Here is a 24,054-nt window from a genome sequence, read left to right on the forward strand (position 1 = left end):
AGAGATGCTGGATAGCGGGTGGTTTTCATTGGACCAAATATTCCGGTTTGAACTTCGGGAAAATTCCAGCTGCTAATGGAACTGAATTCTGCATTCTGCAACTTCCTGAAAGAGCGAAAACCTCGTGAGGTATACCCACGCAGATTTTCCAAAATCTCCCACCGATAATTTCCTTTCCATCTAATTATCAATCCAACAATTTCCGGAATTTTCGAAGAAAAGGAAGGAAATTCCAGGGAAATCTCCGCTCCATTTGCTCCAGTATCAAAAGGTCTGGCAAGTTGGGTCGAATTGAAAGCGCCCAGGGTTAACTGATAGATATAGCTCAGAATTAATCAAAGTTTACCGTTTAAACTGTCAGCTGACAACTGACGCGCTTTCGACTGATAGCCGAGTTGAAAATTTACTAGTAGCTGATAAATGAGCTGAAATTTTCACTGACAGCTGAGAAAACTTCCCTAAAAGTGATTTGCATTAGTATTTCATTTCAAACAAATCTTACAGTAATTAGCTACGAGGGTGCCAATTAGTTTTGGAAACAATCCGGCTGTCAAACAGAGCAAAGACAAAGCAGATAAAACATAACACACAATCTACACACAACGGAACTACAGACAACCAGATCAGTACCCTAAAAGTACCTTTTAAAAGATTCGGAAATGATCTCGGAGGACGGGGGGAGGGGTGACTCCCATATAGAAATGACAGGGGTGCTCGTGGTACCTTTTAGGGATTATAAACACAGTTTTGGTACCTCTTCGGGTGTTCAGCCTCAAAAGGTCCACAGCGGGAGCTTTTGCAGTAACTTTTAGGGTATTGAGCTGAAAAAACATGACAGGAGATAATGTGTTATGTAAGACTTGGTAAACCTCTAAGGGGAGAAAAAATAATTCAAACCACACCCCCAGAACAGGATCTTAGTACCTCTTTCCAGACATGCCGGATATTCAAATAATCAATTAAGCGCTTAAAGTTGTTTGCGTAAGAAGATTAAGTGACAGCAATGGAACTGCAACTTGGACTCATACCCCTCTTTCCTACCTACAACCAGTTGGTAGTCGGTTTCTTCTGCAGTGTAATTTTGACTTAAAGCTACTTAAAGTTGCTATACCGATTGAGTTTTACAAAGAAGCTCTGTGCGCTTGGCAAAAAATTACCAAAAAGCAGGTATTAAATGAAATTGTTTGGAACAACCATCACATTAAGATAGAAGGTTATTCCATTTATTACAAAAAATGGCACGATGCTGGAGTAACTAAAATTGAAGACTTTTTTCAAAGTAACAGATTCCTAACTTTTGAGGAATTCTGCAGCAAGTTCAAAATTAAAACACACTTCTGAAACTATTTCGGTCCATGTCACGCAGTCCCTCAAAATGGATCAATATTCTCAAAGGAAATGTTACTGAACCTTTAGAAAAACGTTCTGAGAAGGATAAGATATCTTTTAGATAAACTCTCTTGCAGATCAGTAACTAAATTCTTTGTTAAGAGTAAATTCGTTACGCTTACAGCCGAAAGAAGGATGAAAGAAGCCAGTGTAAAAGAACATACGATACAACTCATTTATAGCCTTCCGTTTAATATTACCAAAGACACTAGACTCGCCATTTTCCAATACAAAATAATTCATCGCATTCTACCCTCAAATTCGACACTTTTTAGAGATTCAATCAAGGAACATGATAAATGTCACCTCTGTGGAGAAAGACAAACCTTTACCCATCATTTTGTTACCTGTTCCGAAGGTCGGCGTTTTTCGTCTCTCTTTACTAATTGATGAAGTTCCAAAAACGGAGGTAGGATCACTCTTGGTAAAAATGAAATAAATATATGGCGTGACAGACAACTTCGCTCGTCATCTTGGCTTAAACCTCTGCTTGATTATAACCAAATATTATTTATATACTGCCTCGAGAAAAGAAGAAGAGTGTTATTTCGTTGCGTTCTTAGCGATTTTGACAAACAAAATTAAGATTGAGAAACATAAATCTAAATCACAAATCAATATGTGAGAAAGCCTCCTATTGTAGCTAACTCCCTATATGAGAGTAATGTAAGATATTAACAAATTGTAATGTTAGTCTTGTAAGTTTTGTTGGTATTGTTAAATTGTAAGTTACGTTAACATTGTAAGTAGAGTAGGCATTTTTTTTTTTTCGTATCTCATGTAATGTTATTGCAATAAATTAAAATAAAATAAAATAAAATAAAATGAAATAAAATGAAATAAAATAAAATGAAATAAAATAAAATGAAATAAAATAAAATGAAATAAAATAAAATGAAATAAAATAAAATGAAATAAAATAAAAAGCCTCTTTCCAAAATTTCCGATGAGAACCCACGTCCTTTTTATATAGGAGCCCCTCTCCCCCCCCCCCCCCCCGGGAAATGGGAAATGATCCTCAGTGTAAGAACCAGATTAACAAGGAACACATATTTGCTAATAAACCTTATTAAAAAAAAAAAAGAAATGTTCCTGGAACAATTTCCATTCGATCAAGTCTTTGAGTTAAATTGCCGGAAAGATCCAGCGGCGAAAAGATTAGCATTAATTTTTCGGTTGACTGCACCGGGAAGCAGATAGAAAATGGCAGATTGCCAGAAATTTCCGAAAAGGAGGACAACCTCGCGAGGTATAGCTGGGCCTTTAAAATATTTCTAAGTAAAATTTGCATTTTCATGATTGAATTACGTTGAGATACTTCACATTTAATTGAAAAGCTTTTGGGTATTTCCTGGAAATTACCTAATATAAGTTCCTTTCCCTGAATTTCTGCAATTTTTGATGGAGGGAGTTTTTCATTTCCGCAGAAAATATCGACGTCATTCTGACAACACGAGTAATTGGTGAACACAATTCTGGCATTCTCTTTGGTTACCAGGAATTTACGCGCACATACCATCTGTCAGTCTCGACGTCAAATCAAAATTGGGAATTGCGACTCCCAGACTACCCTCTGGGTTGGGTGCACGTGGGCATCACGTGGAGTAAGCAATGGGGATTGCGCTTCTATCGCAATGGTGTCCTAGCTGCCGAGTTAACGAGCCCAGCAAGTCTTCTATACCACTATGGCGATATATTAACAACGTTTACGATAGGGCGGGATAGATCTCAATCAGCTTTAAAACGGGAAAAGCATCTGCAGATTGCCGATCTAAGAATCTGGGAGTCGGTCATTCCCCAACAGAAAATGCAAGAGCTTTATGGTAACACAAGTAAGTAAACAGAAACTAAAGTTGACCTTCAAGAATATTTTCTAAATTCTGCATTTAAAATCAAAAATAAAAATATTCTTAGCTTCGAGGCGAGCAGTTTCGAGGCATGTCACTGAAACAGATGAAACAAATACTACAAATGCAGCATTTCCTTCAGCCGTAGCACTATGATATTACTGAAGTAAATAGTTCCTAGAATTAACGAAACGATATAGTGAACAGTATTCAGGGATTTCATGTTAGCGTGTACCGCGTATCATTAAATCTGCCATTGGCTGTAAAATAGTTAGTAAGTTCAAATAAATTTTCTGAGAGCCAATGAAGATTCAAGTCTATTGGGTTTGTTATCGTATCATTTGTTTTTATTCATTTAAGCGCAAAACTACAAGGTGTTCTATATTTTATAGCTCTTCCTTGGTACATGTGGAAGAACAGCGGCAATCCAAGCTTTCCCTGGAGGCTCAAACGTGTATCTGCAGCCGATCATCTGAGCCAAAGTTACGACGTTTTATCTCGAGATTTAGGTGAGAATACGAGGAGTCTTAAGATACTCCTAGTTGCAGCCCAGCCGTTATGACCCAGACATGGCGGGCTCGCTACTGTAGGGGATTGAGTGGGATAGCGAAGGAGGTTGGGAGACGGAAAGCGCGACAAAAGCGCAGAGCGAAGCCTGTTTTAGCTAATCCCTGAGGGGAAACGGTAACGAGCCTGTGTAAGTCTCACGCTGAGAGCTGGACTCATTCCCCCAGAGTAGATAAAGCTTAATGTGATCTGCGAGCACGCTGTTAGGAGGACTCATTCCCCCAGGGTAGATAAAGCCCAATCTGATCCCTGAGCAGAGACCCTAATCTAATCGCCCAGCTCAGCGGGAAGCCCGATCTAACCCTCGAGCAGAAATCCTTCTTGCGGGCCAAAGCTTTACAAGCCTCTTGCACGATGTACTCAGATTCTCAAAATTCGCCCAGAGTCCCGTTCGGCAAATCTTAAAAAAAAAAAACCTTTGGCACCTTCGAGCCGTCACGTGCGCATCCTTTCCATATATATCCATAGGTGCTTTCGCAATTTGTTCGGGATGAAATCTACAAGCTTACCCTTCGAAGCGGGGCTTGGGTTTAAAATTAGCAAGTCTCACCTTAAGTTTGAAAGAACGGCATGCTACTTATATGTTCCAACCCGATAATGTTGTTAAAATTGATGAAAAAGGTAACAAAGCATCAGAAACATTTTGATCGTAGACATTTAAAGGAGCCACGTCACGGTTTGCGCATCTTGAAAAGTTTAACCTAAATTTATCAAGTTCGTCGTTTGTAAACCGTGTCAATCTTCTCCATCCTTAACCATTCTTGTTCCTTTATGGCTTATTATTATCTCTTTGGTTTTTTATTTTTTTATTTTTTTTCCATTTTACTTAACTACTGTTTTCAGGTTTCATTCAATTTAAAGGTACTGAATTTTGTACCTTACCAAAATAACTCAAAATGCGGTGATTGTGCTCCATTAATAAACACAGAATTAATTTATATGAGTTCAGATAGCATATGAAACCCACATCTCATGTACCTCCTTTCGTTCTTAGCATAATACAATCAAATAAGTTGTTTAAGCGGCAGGGGTAATTTACAGAACGCCGAATGCCGAATGCACTGTTTGCTTGCGGTCTGCTTTTATTTGTTAGGCAGGGCCATATGCAATATAATGCTGTCCTTAACAAGCAAAAGCTAACCGCAAGCAAACATGAGTGAAACTACTAAAACGCAAGGAAACAGTGCATTTGGCGTTCGGCGTTCGGCTTTCGGCGTTCTGCAAAATAACCCTATCGTTGTTTAAGAACAGAATCAGGACCACCAATGAAAAGTCTAGAAATCAACGACCCAGCATATTAAGCCGACTTCTCATGTTGCCTCCTTTCGTTTTCAACAGAATACAATCAAATAGGTTGCTTTAGAACAGATTCAGGACCACTGATAAAAAGTCTAGAAAACAACGATCCAGTCTTGGATGGTGAATACACCACTCGTGAAAAGAGCGTTGAGAAATGTCTTAACGCTGCCCGCAGGAAAGGAAACAAGATGTTCGCTTTGAAAAACGGAGGAGAGTGCCTGTCTTCTACGGGCGGCCATCTTGACGTTAAAACAACATATGAAGAGTCTGATGAGTGCGTGAATGACAAGGGAGGAGTTAATGCAATGAAAGTATATATAATAAAAGGTAAGTTACAATCTATATATACTGAAAGGTAAGTAACTATTCAAGTAGTTCTAGCGAGTTAGATTAGTCCAGAGGTTACAGACGTTTTAATGCATCCAAGACATTGAACGTTTATAAATATTTTGAAATCCCACAGAAGAGGGGTGAAGAGTATACGAAACAACTTAAGGAACCGAATATTCTCTAATTAGCTGGGTACTTGGATGCCAGTATCGTGTAGCACAGTAATGAAATAAAGCTGGAGAATATGATGCTGGAGCTGGTTCGAGTTTTCAACCCAAACAGTTGAAGATAAATGGAAACCTTCCACTTGAAGCCAACTGATTTCGTGTAATTAACAAGTTACTAGTGATTGCAGACGTAAATAAATTTCTCTTTACAGAAAACGACAACGCCGCCTACAAGAAACCAGCTTCCCAGTCAGGCGTAGTTAAAGATCCTTCCTTTGCAACAGATGGCAGTCGCTTCAATTCACCCACAGAAACCTGTAGCCTAACCAGTTCACAGAAAGACCCGTGGTGGCGAGTTGACTTGGAAAAGGAAATTTTAGTTCGCGATGTACACATCTATATATTTTCTTCATCGCAAGTGAATTACGTGCTCGAGATAAGAATCGGAAATCATGATGAGCCAGATTTAAAGGATAATTCTTTATGTGGAAAGTCGTTTCGTTTTAGGAGGGAAGCTTGGCGAAGAGCTCGTTGCCCTATCCCACTGCTAGGAAGATTTGTCACCATAACCAGGCTCGTGGATAACGGAAACTTAATGCTGTGTGAGGTTGAAGTTCGATCAGAAGGTAAGCTTATAATTAAGGGAAATCTTTTAGGATCGAAATTGTGACATCACAAGGAGACTCTGCAGGAGTTGTGTAATTTGGAATGGAGGCTTTTTGTCAATATTTTAATGTCAAATTTCTTAACCGGCTGATTAAAGCTTTACGTTATGCTGACCAGCATTTTGTCTTTTGTTTTTCAGCAACAGATCACGTCCAAACAAGAATGTCTTACCCTCGTCAAAGAGGTGATCTCTCTGTTCTCGAAAGTCATTATGTTGTGGGAACAGTAAACTGTTTAAGCTTTCTTTACTACATATCTGGAGAGGATGTTGGCAAATTAAATGTCTACATTGTTGGACAAGATGAAGCGACATCGTTGCTGTGGCGATTGGCTGGTAACCAAGGAAACGAGTGGCACCCTGCTCAACTACCTGTTAATGCTACCGAAGGTTTCAAGGTTGGTTGGACAGGGGAGAAAAGCTTCATATTTCTTGTTTAATTTAGTGTTTAAAATTACCTGCTTTCTGTACTGCTTTTTTTATAGATTAAGTTTGAAAGTGTAAGTGATGATGGAAGTTCTGGAGAAACTGGCATCCGGGATATCAGGACAGGGGTGAATTCTAGTTGCACATGCACTCCGCTTCGGGCATGTGCAAGACTGACAGGTGAGGTTACTAGCCCTTTGCCATTAGCCTTCCTAAAAAGGTGGAGTTGGAATATATAATTAAGGTGATCGACACTAATAGGATTAAAAGTTAACTCAAGTTAGGTGAAACTTTTCAGTGTTCTCCCGAAATTTGACGCCTTTGGTTCATCTTCCTCGAATTCTGCACTCCGAAGGACAAGCGGTGTCATCTTGCAGTTGCTTCAGTATGACCGTATGTCCTTGAAACGGTCCCACAAGCCACTGCAAGATAGGACTCGCCCAACATTTTGTCCCGTTTCTTAATTGGTGAGATAGAAAGCAAACACGTGTTTCTAAAAACGTTTTTGAACTTCGTTTTAAGACAAATTACTTGCAATTTTACCATGCCAGCTAAATGTCCAGTCTATATAAACAATAGCCTCCATTTGGCGCGAAAATATGCTAGGACATTTGTCCGCGGACATTATCTGTTGCGAGAAGCGAACAGTTTGCCGAGAGCGTAGCTCGAGGGAAACTGTGAGCTTCGAGGAACAGATAATGTCCAAGGACAAATATCCGAGCATATTTTCGCCCCAAATGGAGGCTATTGTGTTTATTATTCTTCGAATCTTTTTCGAAACGCGCGCAGTTTTGAAAAGTGGGGAATATTCTCGGATATTCCCCAGTTTTAGCTGGGGAATATTCGGTCACGTGACGCGTTTAGACCAATCGCGCGCCAGCGAAAATATTTGATGGATTATAACACCTGACATATGGTGAAGATAACAAGGAACTTCAGTATATACTGCTTGTTTGAAACGATTAAACAAAAAGCAGCTAAGCTTTAGTCAGTCATTGTGATCTTTATATAAGATTGCTTATACAAAGTTGAACCGAATCAATAATGATTGCAGGATTTCACTCGGCTATAATCGGCCACATACCTAGTTACCAGGACCAGCTAATGGAGTGGCTATCTGAATCAGGATTTGGCGATAAGTACTGGAATCCATGCTACAGAGGAACAAAAGATGGCTGGTCAAATGCTAACTTCCACAGTAACTGCGATAACAGAGGCCCTACAATAACTTTGGGAAGAAAGGATTCCTTCATATTTGGAGGGTTCTCTGATCATAGCTGGAATGGTTAGAAACAGACCACTAACTTATCTTTACCTTAATTAAACTCAAGTTTGAATTTTGTGGTGCCCTCATTGCCCTCAGAGTGCAAAACCTGAAAAAAACCTGAAGTCATGGGTTAAGTTGTCACGAAGAACACTTTAGAATTGTTAAAAGAAAATACTCGAATGTTACCCTCCGCTTCTCTTACTTCCGTTTAGTGCGCAGTCGGAAAGTAAACTGTGGTGCATAGCAACTCGCTGTCAAAGTGCCGACGAGTTCTTGACTTTGTCATTTCTTATTCAAGTCGCGAAAAATTAGCTTGCGGCTTATCGAGGTACAGAAGCACTGTACTACTAAGCAACACCGCTGGTACAAATTACGGACTCAATCAATTCTCACATACAGAGTTCGATTCTGAAACTACAGTTCTTCTATTCCTTCTATTTCTTGACTCGTTATTGATAATGACATTTCGTACTGAGTCTACTCCTGCATTTGTACTTTGCTACTCTGTTGATGATACTTCTTGCTCCTGTTCCAGCGATTAATCAAGCTCAAAACGTCCCTTCAAGCAACGCGTTCCTTTTCAGTCTAAGTCCCTTCAACCCGAATGATGGGCCTAAAAAGCTAGCAGTGTTACCTGAGAAGAGACACCAGGCTATTAGGGGGTACAAGCAAGGCGGCCCTTGCTGGGGAAAAGATAAAGACGAGCTATGTTTCAACAACCAGCAGGTTACTACAGAAATCAATGCTAGTGGCGTGTACGATGTCAGCGGAATTTCCAATCCCACTACATATTTTACCGGCGAATCTTCCTTCCAGGCTGATGATGTTCAGGTCTTTACAATTGGAGGTAAGAATTTAAATTGATTCAACCTAGCAGTAACAGTACTGTGATGTACAAATGTACTGTGATTTACAACCGGGTTCTATATAAGCTCTTACAAGTAAATTTGTTAAAGAAACCCTAGTGTGTGACCATCCATATGATAGCTATTGAGTAGCACTGTCATGTTGTACTGTTTATTATGCTGTACAAGGTGGTTCTGTTTTCTAGTCCGCTCCGTGGATGAAACCCTAGCCTGCGGTGCAGTCGGACAAAATCCTCAAAATACAGCGGTGTAGACTGTCTACGACGCAGGCTTATGAAACCCTCGTGTTTGTCCATTCTAATGAAAGCTATTCTGCAGTAAATTTATGTGGTATTCCTTATATGCATGTTTATTGAGCTTTTAATTACGTCTGACGTGTAGAAAGACGGTAAAGCTAAGAAAGTTGGGAGAAAAGAAAAACGAATCTTTCATGTTAATTTCAAGTTTATTATTCTTTAGAAAAGTAAGCTGTGAAACAATAAGACAACGTTCCACGGTGGTCCCGCAGGATCATTCGGGATTGTGCTCTCTCCAACAGAGCAATCTGATTGGTTGATTTTTGTTATTGAACCTTTGAACAAAGTGGTCATTTAAGAAAAGAAAAAAAAAATTTTTTTTTCGTTTTAGCCACTTGACAAGCTTGTTATATTTTATGCTGTTTCATCAGTCAAATAAGTCCGCTATCCGTTTCTGGCAGATTCTTTGTGCGATCCACCTTGCTTGGAAGGGGAAAGCTGCGATGAAATCGCGGGAAAATGTGTTTGCGATCCAACCAGGAGAGACGAGGAAATGTGCAGGCGACGGCAAGGTAATCCTTAAAGTACCAAGCAAAACAAAGCGTATCGCTTACTTGAACTTGCTCGAGTACATTTTGAAAATTTCCAACTTTCAATCACTTCACTAGACCTATGGGCATCTAAGTTCAAATCTGAAGGATCTGATTGATCGGCCCTGGCACTCAATTCCCGTTTGCTTTGTAGCAAGCGACTTGAGTTATTCCTACTCCGGTTGGAAAGGATGATGATGTAACTCGATATCCAACTGCAACTTAGGACTACAACTTTATTATGACTCGCATATTTACAATTTTACAGAAATATATACACATAAAGTTAAAAAAGCTTGACAATAGCAACAGCGCGAACCCGCAGGTAGTCTGGGCTAATCTAGACGGGCCACATTTATATTTATATTAGACCATTAATACATAAATAAGATTGTTATGCAACTACTTATAGAAGGATTTACGAAACCGTTTAATACAAGTATATTTACATATTTTGATTGACACTAGGAGCTATGATTTACTAGAGATAAACTAAACTCTGGGTTGGAACTAATCAGGAACTTAATTTAAGAACTTGAGTCAGCGTGTGGACTTCAACATAATCATCCCCATGTGAAAGAGTCTCAAATAAAAATCTACGAATTTTTTTTTTTATTAAAGATTGGTTTAGATAAATCTCTCCAGTCTGAAGAAATTTGATTCCATAATATCGCTCCAGTTCTCGAAAAAGAGCGTTTGAAAATTTCTGACTTAACTTCTTTCTGAAGATAATTCTGTTTTCCGGCATGCTAGTGAAAAGAGCTCCGATAGGCGAAGGGGCTGGTGTTTTCCAAATATCATGCATGAGATTCACAATCGCGTCAAAATAGATCATGTTTACTTACTTACTTACAGGTAACATCTTTGATTGAATGAAAAGAGGAATAGCATGAGCATCACTGGGCGCAAAATAAATCAGTCGAAGAGCTCGTTTTTGTAGTTTGGCAATGTACGACTTGGCTGCGCGACCCCATACACAAATCCCGTAGATAAATATGGCAGAATAAGCGAGCAATAAATCATTTAAAGAGTTTCAGTTGGAACAAATTGTCATAGTCTGGCTAGAATTCCAACAGTCCTACTTATTTTCAATGAGATAAAGTCGATATGGTGCTTCCACTTAAGGTTACAATCATTAAGAATTCCCAGAAATTTCACAAAATCTTTACGATCTAGAGAACAGAACTTATTGGCACTGTTATCATACATTTTGATACTAATTTCCTTATCAATCTTCTTCTAGCTCGGACAAAAGATAACAAAATTTGGATTTTTTGAGATTTAGAGTAAGCTTATTTACCATTAACCACTCTGAAACTTTACTCAACTCTGAGTTAACTACTTGTTCAAGTACTTTTAAATTTTTGTGAGCAAATAGGATAGTGATGTCGTCGGCAAAAAGAAAAAAAAAATTATCAGAAGATTTATGAATATCATTAACATAAATAAGAAATAAGAAAGGACCCAGCGCAGATCCCTGGGATACACCACAAGGATTTAGTTCTTTAGGTGAGACATGCCTATCGATTTGGGTTACTTGATCTTCCCTTAAGATAGGATGAGAACCATTCTAGTATAATTCCTCTGATTCCATAGCGGTACAAGTTATCTAATAGGATTTCATGATCAACCGTGTCAAACGCCTTTTTCAGATCCATAAACACTCCAGTAGAGAACATCCCTTTGTCCATGTTGTTTTGGATCCTATTTACTATATCAATTAATGCATGCTGTGTGGAGTGTTTCTCTCTAAAACCTTACTGTGACTCATAAAGCAGACCATTTATCTCAAAGAACGATTTTAAACGCTTGTACATTAGTCTTTCAAGGATTCTGTTAAATGTAGAGAGCAGCGATATAGGACGATAATGATTGGGGTCGGTATCCTCACCACTTTTGAAGACAGGGACCACTTTAGCTAGCTTTAACATTCGCTCCATTGTTGTCTGCGATGAAATAACTAGCATGAAGATCAATTCATAAGGTTGAATGCTTTCAGTTCAACAAAATGGGACTATTTAGCAATATTTTTCTAACTTATACTATTTTTCACATAGATTTAGCTCTCCAGGCGAATTGTGGCGAATCACACAAACTCGAATTAATAGAAAAATTCGATTACATCTGAGAAGAAAAAGCGAAATATTTTAAATTTCTCATGTTCATTTTTTTTTTCCGCTTCTTGTTGAAATTTGGATCATTAATGATGGAAGTGACCTATGAAAACAAAATGGGGGATCAGCGATCATTTAAAGTGCATTTGACATGAAAAATATTTTTCGCTTATTTGAAAGGCCTTTCAAAATACAGAAGAATGGTGCTTTTCTTTTTTAAATATCTTTTTTTCGTTTTAGAGATATTGACGTTTTTCCATTATGCAAATTAGATCAGTGATGACGTCATATTGTTTGCAACTAAAAATGGTAAAATACTGAATAAACAATATCTCTAGGAATATTGAAGCAGTGCTCTTGAAACTTAGCACCACAAATGCACATCACAAAAGAAACAAAATGACACCCTTAGTGGTGTTGCCATAACAACTCTTTCAGCTCCAGTCTCTGTCTGTCAAAAAAGCAAATATCCCCATTTGCAACCTCTAAAGTGAGACAAAGGGTTCTACTTGGAACAGACATAGTTGTTGTTGTTGTTGATAGTTCCCATATTGTCTTAACTCCCATCATTAGATTGGGTAGGGTAGATGGTTCTTAGTTTAAGACAAAAACTGGGAATTTCAGTTTTTATTAAGACAGCACCAGCGGCAAAACTGTTGTCATGACAACAGCACTAAGGGTGTCATTTTGTTTCTTTTGTGACGTACATTTGTGGTGCCAAGTTTGAAGAACACTGCTTCAATATTTCTAGAGATATTGTTTATTCAGTATTTTCCCATTTTTAGTTGCAAACAATATGACGTCATCACTGATGGAAAAACGCCATTCTTCTGTATTTTGAAAGGCCTTTCAAATAAGCAAAAATTATTTTTCATGTCATATGCGCTTTAAGAGAGTGGACTAAACGTGAAGTCAACGAATCAGGAATCAAGCTCTTTCCTTGTTTATACTTCTTCCTTAGCGCGCGTGCTCAATGCTTGACTTGGCGTGACATTGCAACATGAGTTTAGTGCGTTCTTACGTTCGTACGTTCTGAACAAAATCCTACCCTTAGTTTAAGAATAGGTTTTAAACAAACAATATATAGGATACTATTAGGGTTTGGGTTTGTGATTCAAGCCCCAGACCTGACACACCAAAGGTCAGGTCTATAACGCACCCGTAGATTATTGTGTATCCCTTGTATTGTTAGTATACAAAAGGCTATTATTAAGAACGAAATGCGTCGACGTCGTCCTCAATGATATCTCAATCAATAAATTAAGAAATCAGGAAAAACAATTCTTGTCCCTTATGTTTTACCACAGAGTTGCAGAAGCTTAGAGACGAACGATGTAGTATTCAATGGAATCCATTACGAAAAAGTAACTGTTGGGGACGATTCTTCGCTCGATATGACAAAGGACATATCTACTCTACTCCACAGTGGCGGTGTTACTATGAAGAGGCGCTGACCAGGGATCGCAGGCAATATGACACAACAAAACGATCATCTTGTTATCACACAACACACAGCGAGTTGGAAAGTCTCACAAATGAAGGTAAATTTGGAAATAAACGAGATGGTGTTGTTCATTTCGGTAATTCTTTGATCCAATCTATAGCAAATTCAATTTAGTAGCTCTGATATCTTCTGTGTCCATATTGATCGACAGGTTGATATTTACTGTTAGGGCAGCGTCCACGCTACGTCGGAGAAATTTGAATACGCAGCTTTATTTCTACGGTTAGACCTACCGTCCACACTTATCCGTCACGAAAACGGAGGTTTTGGAAAACTCTCTTCAAACCACAGGAGTATGAAAACGCCGGCTTCTCGTTTTCGTGTCGACGGGAAACATTTATAAAAGAGAGCTTTTCGAAAACGATGGCTTCACGATAGTCACGTGATTTCCCTGACCGAGTTTTCTTCGCACACAAATCCAAAATGGCCGATGATTGTTGCGATTTTAAATTCCTCCGGCGTAGTGTGGACGGAAAACATTTGAAGCGTTCTTAGAGTGAAACCTCCGTTTTCAAATTACACCGGCGCAGTGTGAACGGGGCCTAAGGCATTTACAAACGTGTCTACGGCAGCGACGCAATGTTACAAAGCAGCCATATAAACGTACGTTAAAACAGATTTAAACCGCGTTCTTTCCAACTTGGCACAATAACTACTGAGAGTTTCACTCACGTGTGGCCAGCAAAAGAAATTGTCTACCTAAGGAAGAGTCAACTTCCACTGGATCGGTTGGGAAACCAACATGGCCGCCGTTTCATTGTTTTGGGACACCAATATGGCTGCCATGACGTCATATGAAAACACAATTTATTGTTTGTTCCTTCTTGTAATAATACCAGTTTCAAATTAAAACGGGTTTCATGGACTAAGAACTAAAAGGAACTAAACGTTTACATCATTTCGTCCACTTATACCTTAGACAGAAATTGTCGACCTCTTGGAATGGGGAGCGGCGCCATACTTGACTCGCAGATTACAGCTTCTTCTGAATACTCTTCTCCTCTCGCACCTCGTGGAGCGCGGCTGAATTCTCAAGTTTATGCGGGTTCCTGGTCGGCACTTGCTCTTGATGTTAACCAGTGGTTGCAGGTTGATTTCTTACAAAACGTTACGTTGTCTAAAGTGGCGACTCAGGGAAGACACGGCTATCCCCAGTGGGTGCTAAGTTACTTGCTGTCTTACAGTATGGATGGAAGCGCTTTTGAAACTTACAAGCAGTGTGGTGGAGATAAGGTGAGCTAACACATACATGGTTGAAAAATTGTATGGCCTGGGGACGAGATTAGTCGTGCAAACGCTTGGAAGACTATTTGGGGGACCGGAAGAACGTCGTGAGTTGGTGTGTGATTTTGTTTTTGTCTTATGTTTGCGAAAATAAGAATGAAAATCCTTCGTAAGGAATGTTGAACGTTTGGCTCGCAGCGACAATTTAATGTAAAATAGAAAATTGCCTGCATTCGTCCCAACCACATGTTCTCTAACTGGTCCGTTATCTTTTACGACTAAGGATGACCAATCCTAATATCACCACAGCATCCATTGTTCACCTCCGCGTTTACTCCATAATTATGTTTCAAAGCGAGATTAAGCAACGGTAAGGTCAAGCGAAGGAACTTCACGCAAGATTTCATAGCCAGACCAAGTTTTAAACGGTGGTACAAAACGCATTTGCTTAATGAGACAATCTAATGTTATTGACATTTTGTGGCTAGGAAATATGTAAAATAGGTGCAGACACGTTTACGGAAGTGAAAACTTTGTGGAGTTGCATTTGTCCTAAGTTTTGGTAGAGCGAACAAATTTTGTCAGCCCAGGATGGGCTCCTTCCCCCCCCCTCCCCCCTCCCTCCAATACTTCCGTAAATTTCGAGTACGTGTGTATCGCGAAGGATCTTAGACTTTGACCCTATTTAAGGATGAATCAAATAAAAATTGATACCCTAATTAAGCCCCAAACCCGAGCAATGACACCCTATTCCAGGGAAAACAAAAATTGAGAATAGCGTGAACGGTTCAACTTTATTTCGTTTCTGTAACATTGGGAATTTATGAATACAGTCAAACCTCCGGTTGCGACCACCTCTCCTCAGCGACCACCTCTCCTCAGCGACCACCTCTCCTCAGCGACCACCTCTCCTCAGCGACCAGTTTTCCAAAATACGAAAAGTTTCCAAGTCGAATCATTATATTTTGAACCTCTTGTTAGCGAACACCTCTCGCAAGCGACCTCCACGAATTTTTCTCGAAATTGACTTTTCACATGACTAATAAAACATTTAAAATATAGGGTAAGTCCCCGCAGTTACCACATGCTAACGAGGCAAAATTTTGATCCAATATGGTGTAAGCTCTCGTAAGCGACCACCTCGACTTGACATTTTGGGTGGTCGCTTACGGGAGGTTCGACTGTAGTTTAGTTTTAACAAATCATATGTCTTCCATTTGACTGAGAATTTACGCACTGCAATTTTAGTTGATACCCTATCTAAGAATCACACCTGGAACACAATGCGAACAGGGAATAAAATGATACCTATTCAAAGACCGAGAACCTCAAAGCCCTACACTATCCCGCGGAACATACCTATAGAGCCAATATGTGGGAGTACCTCCCGGGGCTTGCATGGCCCATATCTCTGAAATAATACTTGCAGAATATCATATTATTTTACCTCCTCAGATTTTCAGTGCGAACTGGGATGAAGACACAATTGTTTACAACACAATAAATCCTGTAATTTTTGCGCGCTACATCCGGGTACTACCACAGACCTGGTCCGACCACATATCCATGAGAGTGGAGTTCTACGAATGCGACGGTGACAATTCTTAAATTCTACCAAGTTTTAACCTACTTGTAACTATTAAAATAGGTTTAGATCTGCTATATAGAGCGGTTTTAATTAACTGTCGAAAGTAACTAGGCAATTATATTGGATTTGGTTTTAGTACGGTTTGAGATCGGCTGAGTGGTCTAATTGGTTTGTAACTGGTTTGATTTTGGTCTTACGACACTCAATTGAAAACTACTCTGGAATCTCTCAATATCTAGATCCCAAATTGTAACTATATCAAATCTCTGCAGACCAGGAAATTCCTGACTGGTATTGACCCATGGTCCACTGGTAGCAGTGGCGTGCGTACATGTAGAAGTCTCCCAAGTTAGGTGGGGAGAGAAGTTCTACGAATAAAATGTCTCGCAACTAGTTCGAACATCTTAAGTCACGACAAAAAACCCTGTAGGCCTAACACTCTAACTATTAAACAATTTTAGTAGTAATCGATCCAGATATCTATTACAGTTGAACCCCGATATTTAGAACCTTCAGGGGAAAATAAAAACAGTTCGAAATAGCGGGACTTGGAAATTGTTTAACTTCGATAGTAAGTGCCTTTAATGGTCAATCCAGTGTCGACTACTGGAAATGGTTTTGAGTTAAAACTGATTGGTAATTCGAAAAATGTATTGCAATGTGACGCTACCATGTTCTATAATGAAAAATTGTCTATCCTTCCCGCAAAGGTTTTAGTTTCATCCCATATAAGACCTTTTAAGACCTTGACGTTTTTCAATAGCAAAACTCAATGACAGATCTTTCTGTAGCTTGCGAGCTGCTTCACCTTTGAGTCACTCGCGCGAGTGGCGAAGAGCAAAGCGATCGGGCGGGGAGGAGTCTGATATTTCATACGATTTCACATAATATTAAAATTTATTCAAACAAAGATGAATCATAATTTAAACCAGTTATTTACGCGACAAATCCCAAGTCACCTGGTCCGAACGGAGCAACAATGTCCACTATGAAATTATTGATGGTTTAACTGGTCCTATTTTTTCACAACTTTTCTGTCTCTTGCCAATATAAATAAGCCAAACTAAACATTTGTAGGACTCTTAGTGGACCATCCTAGCCCACTACTTAGTAGCTTTCGCTCTGTTACACTGATCTATAGGTTATAGCTATGACGTATTCGAAGCGGAGGAGCTGATAAAAGATGCCAAGTATCTATGGACGTTTGACGACAAAGACGATATCAAAGATCAACAAGGAACGACTTGGGCTCAACAAAGTAGTTTCTTGCAGACAACTGGAGGCATGCGAGGCCAAGCGGTGAAGACTGAAGGAGGATCTGGTCCCATTCTACTAGCTCACGACACAAGCTATTATTTATCAAGACCCTCACATCACGCTGCTGTCACTGTCAGTCTGTGGCTCCTCTATCAGAGCACTGGTGTTAGTCAGACGTTCCTGGCTGCTGGGGATCAAGAGAACTTAGACAGAGGCATTCATCTTCACCAGGAGGACGGAAGTAGGGAAGAGCTGACTTTCAGTACAAGGGTTGATACAACGATGTGTTTAGTTAAGTTTGGAGTTCCTCAACGGATTTGGACACACTTAATATTTACATGGTCAGCTATTAATCATGTTCTGACTTCGATCACTGCCTATCGTGACGGAAACATCATAACAGATATGACACGTTTTTGCACCGACGGTTCCTATCCTAACTTACCGAGTAGCGCCATCACGTTAGGCTCTTCAACTTTACCGACAGCTTCCATCGATGACGTCACGGTTTTCGGAGTATCTCTTTCTACGTCTCAGGTGGACAAATTGTTTAGATACTACAAAGGTAAGCATGGCCTTTCCTGTATTTGAAGGTTGTTTATAGGCTTCAACTTATCCGCACCATGTTGGAAAATTGGGCTGGGACACTCCATGGTATAGACCCAAACAGGACAAGAGTCCCTCCCTTTGAGCTATGAACGCTCTGACTAACTTAAAGACACCAATCTCCGTTTTGTCAGCTTACTCTATTCCGCTGCAAATATTGTAAACTCTCTTTTTAGCTAAAACTGCGCCTCGTGTCTCCTCTGGCACGCGGATCCTTGCTTCCAGAAGAGCACCCATCTTGGCTGTGGTGTCGCAGAGTTGCTATAACTTGCCTCTAACATAAATCTTTCTTACACATAGATCCAAGTTGTTTGCTCTTAGAGATTTCCCACATACTATTAAAATAGTCATAAAACTCCGTCAACACTTACGCACAACCCCGCGAATGAGGAATATAAAATATTACTCTTCAGAAAATAAGCCCAATGGCCAGGAAGTCCTTTTTAAACGTGCATGACAGATATATATCGTAAAATTAAGGTAGCTTGCAATACTTGGAAAGGTGTTAAAGAAGATTGATGTGACCGGCCTCTTGCGAAACGTAAAGTATAGTGAGATTAACATTTTCTGCTATTAAGCTGTACTAATGAAATTGTTTGTTGAACGATAAAACAGTTGTCCTGCACAAACTTGTGGAAATCTTCTTTTTTAGGTTCGACCTAGGGCCTCATTAGCCAGAAAGTAGCAGACACTATTTTTTTAATGGTTATCCCGCGAGGGAGATAAAGAGATTGTTTTTCTTTCTTTCGTCTTTCAGGCGATGCTAACCTTCAAGTCAGCGTCAGTGTAGAATTGACTGGTGAAACATTTCACACAGAGTTGACGGTAATAGGTTCGGAATTGTTTACGAACAAGTCGCATTGGATTGAGGCTCAGGTGTGTACATGTGTTAGTCACCTGCTTCCAATACACTGGAAAAGTTGAAAATTTACATGGGCATGTCAATTTTAATTTACAGCATGTAAATATTGATTTACATTCTTTGTAAATTACAATTTACATGTTAGGGTTTTGTAAAATAAATTTAGAGGAAATTTACAGCTTTTAGTACAGCATGTAAATGTTCTGTAAATAGTGATTTACATTGTTTTTGTCGACAATGATCATTTGAAGAACATGTAAAAACCTGTAAAATGTTTTACGCACTTTTACAGTATCTGCCTTTGTAAAAAACATGTAAATTGCTTTGCTAAACCATGTAAGAAACGTGTAAATAATTCAAGCGAATGCTGTAAAAAGTCTGGAAATGTTATGTTTGTAACCCTGTAAAAACCATGTGAATGAAAAAAGGGGGCCTGTAAGAAACATGTAAAAACCATGTCAATGAAAAAAGGGGGCCTGTAAGAAACATGTAAAAACCATGTCAATGAAAAAAGGGGGCCTGTAAGAAACATGTAAAAACCATGTCAATGAAAAAAGGGGGCCTGTAAGAAACATATAAAAACCATGTCAATGAAAAAAAGGGGGCCTGTAAGAAACATGTAAAAACCATGTCAATGAAAAAAGGGGGCCTGTAAGAAACATGTAAAAACCATGTCAATGAAAAAAGGGGGCCTGTAAGAAACATATAAAAACCATGTCAATGAAAAAAAGGGGGCCTGTAAGAAACATGTAAAAACCATGTAAATGGAAAACCTAGAAGTCGCACGGGTGCAGTGGGGGGCTGTAAATAGCCTGTTAAAAACATGTAAATTAAAAAGGGGGACCTTACAAAGGCTATAAAAACAATCTAAATGAGATAATGGGGGCTTTTCGAAAAACTGTTAAGACCACGTTAATGTAAAATGGAGACTCTTAGAACAAAAAGATCTAAATTTAAGAGAAGGCCTGCCTAAACCCTGGAAAAACCACGTAACGGAAAAGTGGGCTTATTTAATATAACTCTGGTGTAACGGTTCAACCAACGGAGACTGTTGAAATGATGTAAATTCCAAGTTACCGACAGGTTCGCTATCCTCTTGTAAACGGTTGGTTGGATTTTGCAAAGAAATAAATGAAAAGTTAGCCCGGCCAGGTTAAACTTGGGGGGACGGGGGGGGGGGGGGGGGAGAGAGAGAGGAAGAGTTGTCTCGGGTAACCGAGAACATGTAAATGGGACCTTTTAAAGGCGCGTAAAGTTAAAATATAACACCGCCCTAAAGCTCCGTAAACCTACCGTGAAGCCTCCATTAAGGTGCCTTTTACGTTGAAGCATTTGAACTTCTCTAAAATCCAAGTGTGTGCTATAGTTTGCTTTAAATTGAAGTTGGGTTAGAAGGTATGCACCAAACTAAATCGCTGCATTGATCGACACCGCACTAAGCTGTCTTCTTGTGAACTTTCCGCGCATCCACAACGACAAAATAAAACTAGAATTGTTACTGCACATGCAGGCGTCCCAAGCTCACGTCTCTAGAAAAGAGAAAAATTAATTCTCGGACACGTACGTATTTATTCATGAAGGACCATGAAAGCGTCACGTGTTGTGTGAGCTCAAGACGGAAAGAGCCCCGGTGACCGAGTTTGAACTGACGCGAGTTAGGTTAGGCAGGGAACCATAAGGGACACAGCCGGCCCAACGACCGTTTTCTCTCGAATGCTTTGAAACGCTGTTTTAGGCTATCTGGTGTACTTTCAGAGCTCTGTAGGTTAATTTTAGGTTGCGCAAAAAAAAAATTATCTGTTCGGTTATTCTAGAGGAGCTTGAGTATCTCGTACTTATTAGGGCTTTTTTGTCCATTCCCGAAAACGTTAGGACTTATCGCCTTTCCGAAAATGATAGCTGACTTTTTTTCGGTACCCAAAATGACCAGTCCGGGATCGTTATCAGATTTGATAACCTCGACCAAAACAAACCATTAACCAATCGCTACACAAGTTTTCGTTCACGTGACATTATTTGGTAGCAACAGTGTATAATTCAATATGGCGGTCGACGGGGCGCTGCGATGAAAGGAGTTACTTTTTTGACAACATCACAATGCAATTTCATTTAATTAATTGTATGTTTGCTTCACAATAGGTTACTGAATTATGGAATAGAAACAGAGATGTATGGAAGAAAACTGTCTTTGTCCAAAAGCTACTAAGAAAAGTTTCATTTTCAGATCGACACCGCATAATATTTGTTCCGAGTAAAAACACACGAAGGTAGACAACAGTTATTCTGTTCACAAAAGCGTTGTTTATTGATACTAATATGATAGCTTCTCACTCAGTCTTCATTTTCTTGGTAGTTGGTGAAGCTGGCTGTTCAACAGTCTGTATAAAATATAAACAAAACACTAACAGTAAATACATCTTGAGTTCACAAATTGACACTAAACAAGTTGCTTCTATATTCCAAGCGGAGAGCTGTAACTGAGTTTCGTTCAATTTGCATGAGCGAAGCGTGGTTAGGACCGAAACATCTCCTACTATGATTCATTACTATGAAATAGAAATAAAAGTATCGAAACAGTTCGCGACCCTCCCTCTGTCGACTCTCTGTCCAGATATACTGAAGATAAAATAGCTTACCTCGATGGCCATATCCCATCCCTCGCCTAATTCCATTTCCGCGATTGCTAATTCAATCCCCTCTGCCGTGCTGTACATTTCGTTTCCATCTTCGTTGTGGGCTCGCCTGATATGGTTCTGGCACAACAACAAAAATATAGCAGGTATATTTACTTTAATTTGTGATACACCTCCGTTCAGTGGAATGGGTACATGCAGCACTTTATGTCGTGAGATGTGACAGTAAACTTGGAAGTCTTGGCATTTCCGGAAAAAAATTGTTTTAGTTGTAGATCAGTAGTCTATTGTTGTGCATTCGGTGATATGGAAAAAAGCTTTTAATGACCGATTCATATAAAAGAAACTATAATTCACGTAATATGTTTTCGTACCATAGTTCACTCGCTAAATCCAACAATAAGCTTCATTATATAACGATTGGTGTGCCAGAAAACTGACCTATTTTGGCCGGCATTTCCGGAAAATATTTCAGGACCGCGAGTTGTTAAAATTGACTCTAAAATATAGGCAACTTACCCTTTAATGTGATTGCCGATTTTCCGGCAGTCCGAAAGGTGTTTTAGTTCCCTGTTTAAGAAGTATTGCACCGGGCCTATCTGTCTTCCAGCAACTTCTCTCAAAGTGTAATTTTGCTTAGCGCTCTTGGATACCAGACTGTGGCACGTCTAGAAGTGTCTCGGGTATTTCTCTAATTTCCAGCAAAACACAACGAAGTGCGAACGGGTCTTTGTTTCCAATTTTCAGGAAGGACATGAAAAGGAGTTCCTTCTGGCCCCTTGATTTTGAACTCTTGGTAACCCTTCAAAAGAAAATAAACGACTAATGTTAGATTCGCAAGTGGTTTCCCGACCACCTGGACTGCCGTACCATGAATCGAGCGACTCACTAAGAGCTATAATTTTTTCTGAAGGGGCTTAGATGATTTACGTAAGTTACTTACATTACTTAGTTGCTATTTTGATTATATGGGTACCAGCATCCGCCATCTCAATACCTAGGAACACATCAGTTACAGCTGTAAATATGGCCGCCGTTACGAACAACACATCGCAAATCAAAATACCCCCGCGCACTTTTTTCACAGATCGTGCACAACACTACAAACACGTTAAATCCCAAGAATATGGCGTGAAGATTAACGACATATTTTTTGTGATTTTCGCAAAAATCTCCAAGTAACTTAAATCTAATGACAAAATGAAAAACATACCTGGTTTGGATGCAAAATTGCAAGCGCTGTTTCACTTTACGAGTAGCATTTTACATCGTTTACGCTGGTCTTCAACCGCCATCTTCAAAACACGCGAGGCTCCCTCTTTTCTGGTAATTATCGAATAGAATTATGGGTAAATTACCCGAGTATAATCGAACAAATAACGAGCAAAGCGAAGTGAATACGAAAATTCCCGGTTTTTGAAATGGCCGCCATGTTGTGACGTCACATGGTTATCAAATCTGATAACGATCCCGGACTGATGGCATTTTGTTTTTTTGTTTTGTTTTGTGTTTTGTTTGTTTTTTTTTGGTGATTTCTACCGTTCTGTGCTTTCATTGCCGTCACTGTTATCCCAGTCCCTTTGTAAGAGCATACCAGCCTTGTGAGTGCCCGATCTCCAACAAACAGGAATCAGCGGTCTTCATGTTAGGTACCAGGTCCTCTCGGTTCTCCCGCCATGTTTGGCAGTTCGTTGGAACCTGCATCGAACTCGAGCTCTGTTTTAGGGGCCAAAATCCACTCTACCTTCGCTTCGTCATCGTGCACGGTTTCAAGGCAAGGTTTTCCCTTACCCAGAAGCTGAAGATAGCGATCACAGGCAACAACAACAGGTAAGCAAGTTTTGCATAAATTGAACGAGTTTAGTAAAGTAACGTCAAGATACGTATACATTTCGTTTTGCCTTTGGTTGTGAATGTGTCATTATCAAGGAGAAGTTACATTGCTTGTGGAATCGACTTTGTTGATGTTTACCTGCTGTGCATAAAGGGCTTTATTATCTGTTATTATCTGTTCTCGATAACCGAGTATGAGCATGCGACATTTGTTATTGGCTTATTGGCTGATGCATTCTCTTGTAAGGTTATGTTGCCCTCTGATGTGAATGCTAGTAAGCTAAAATGTAATGTGCCATCTTCAGCAGAGAAATTTCTCTTATGCTAGTGTAAGTATTCTGAAGTTACTCAAGTATCTACAGTTGTACCTACATGCAAGTTACAATATGCTACACAACTGTACATGGACATTGCACCCACTGGTGCTGATAGTAAGCTAAATGAGTTGAAATTTTCTTTCACAAAAAAAACACCACGATACTTTATAAAGAGGTATACATGTACCTCAAACTGTCATGAAAACTACACAGGACTTGAAAAAAAAAAAGGAAGAGTAACTTGCCCAGGCAGGAAAATCTACTTGTCTTGGACGACACAGTATAGTCAATCGATTATTTCATAACAATCAATAGGAATTAGTCAATGATATCAGAAATCAATAAAAGAATTCGTCATGAGTAATCGATTGTGATGAAATTTTCAATAAACATTATCAATTTTGCTGATACTAGCTTATCTTTTAAGCAACATTTAATAAGGAAGAAATGAACAAAAGATATAAAGTG

General features: G+C 39.4%; 2 protein-coding genes across 2 annotated transcripts in view; both read left to right on the plus strand.

Annotated features, from left to right (window-relative positions):
• The window catches only part of LOC145469244 (uncharacterized), a 43,202-nt gene extending 28,121 nt beyond the window's left edge, over positions 1–15,081 (plus strand). The window contains exons 20-30 of the mRNA XM_081452933.1: positions 2,817–3,221; positions 3,629–3,745; positions 5,142–5,429; positions 5,812–6,225; positions 6,405–6,661; positions 6,749–6,869; positions 7,744–7,974; positions 8,492–8,803; positions 9,520–9,630; positions 13,070–13,303; positions 14,186–15,081. Of these exons, the coding sequence (XP_081309059.1) occupies positions 2,817–3,221; positions 3,629–3,745; positions 5,142–5,429; positions 5,812–6,225; positions 6,405–6,661; positions 6,749–6,869; positions 7,744–7,974; positions 8,492–8,803; positions 9,520–9,630; positions 13,070–13,303; positions 14,186–14,508 (2,813 nt within the window). The 3' untranslated portion in view covers positions 14,509–15,081. The remainder of the gene's footprint in view (positions 1–2,816; positions 3,222–3,628; positions 3,746–5,141; positions 5,430–5,811; positions 6,226–6,404; positions 6,662–6,748; positions 6,870–7,743; positions 7,975–8,491; positions 8,804–9,519; positions 9,631–13,069; positions 13,304–14,185) is intronic.
• Positions 15,082–15,591: 510 nt separating this feature from the next.
• Positions 15,592–24,054, plus strand: part of LOC145470141 (protein sidekick-1-like) — a 37,248-nt gene continuing 28,785 nt past the window's right edge. The window contains exons 1-3 of the mRNA XM_081453981.1: positions 15,592–16,084; positions 17,220–17,900; positions 18,699–18,817. Of these exons, the coding sequence (XP_081310107.1) occupies positions 15,889–16,084; positions 17,220–17,900; positions 18,699–18,817 (996 nt within the window). The 5' untranslated portion in view covers positions 15,592–15,888. The remainder of the gene's footprint in view (positions 16,085–17,219; positions 17,901–18,698; positions 18,818–24,054) is intronic.

This window comes from Orbicella franksi, chromosome 15 (assembly GCF_964199315.1).
Source record: "Orbicella franksi chromosome 15, jaOrbFran1.1, whole genome shotgun sequence".
NCBI classification, from domain to species: domain Eukaryota; kingdom Metazoa; phylum Cnidaria; class Anthozoa; order Scleractinia; family Merulinidae; genus Orbicella; species Orbicella franksi.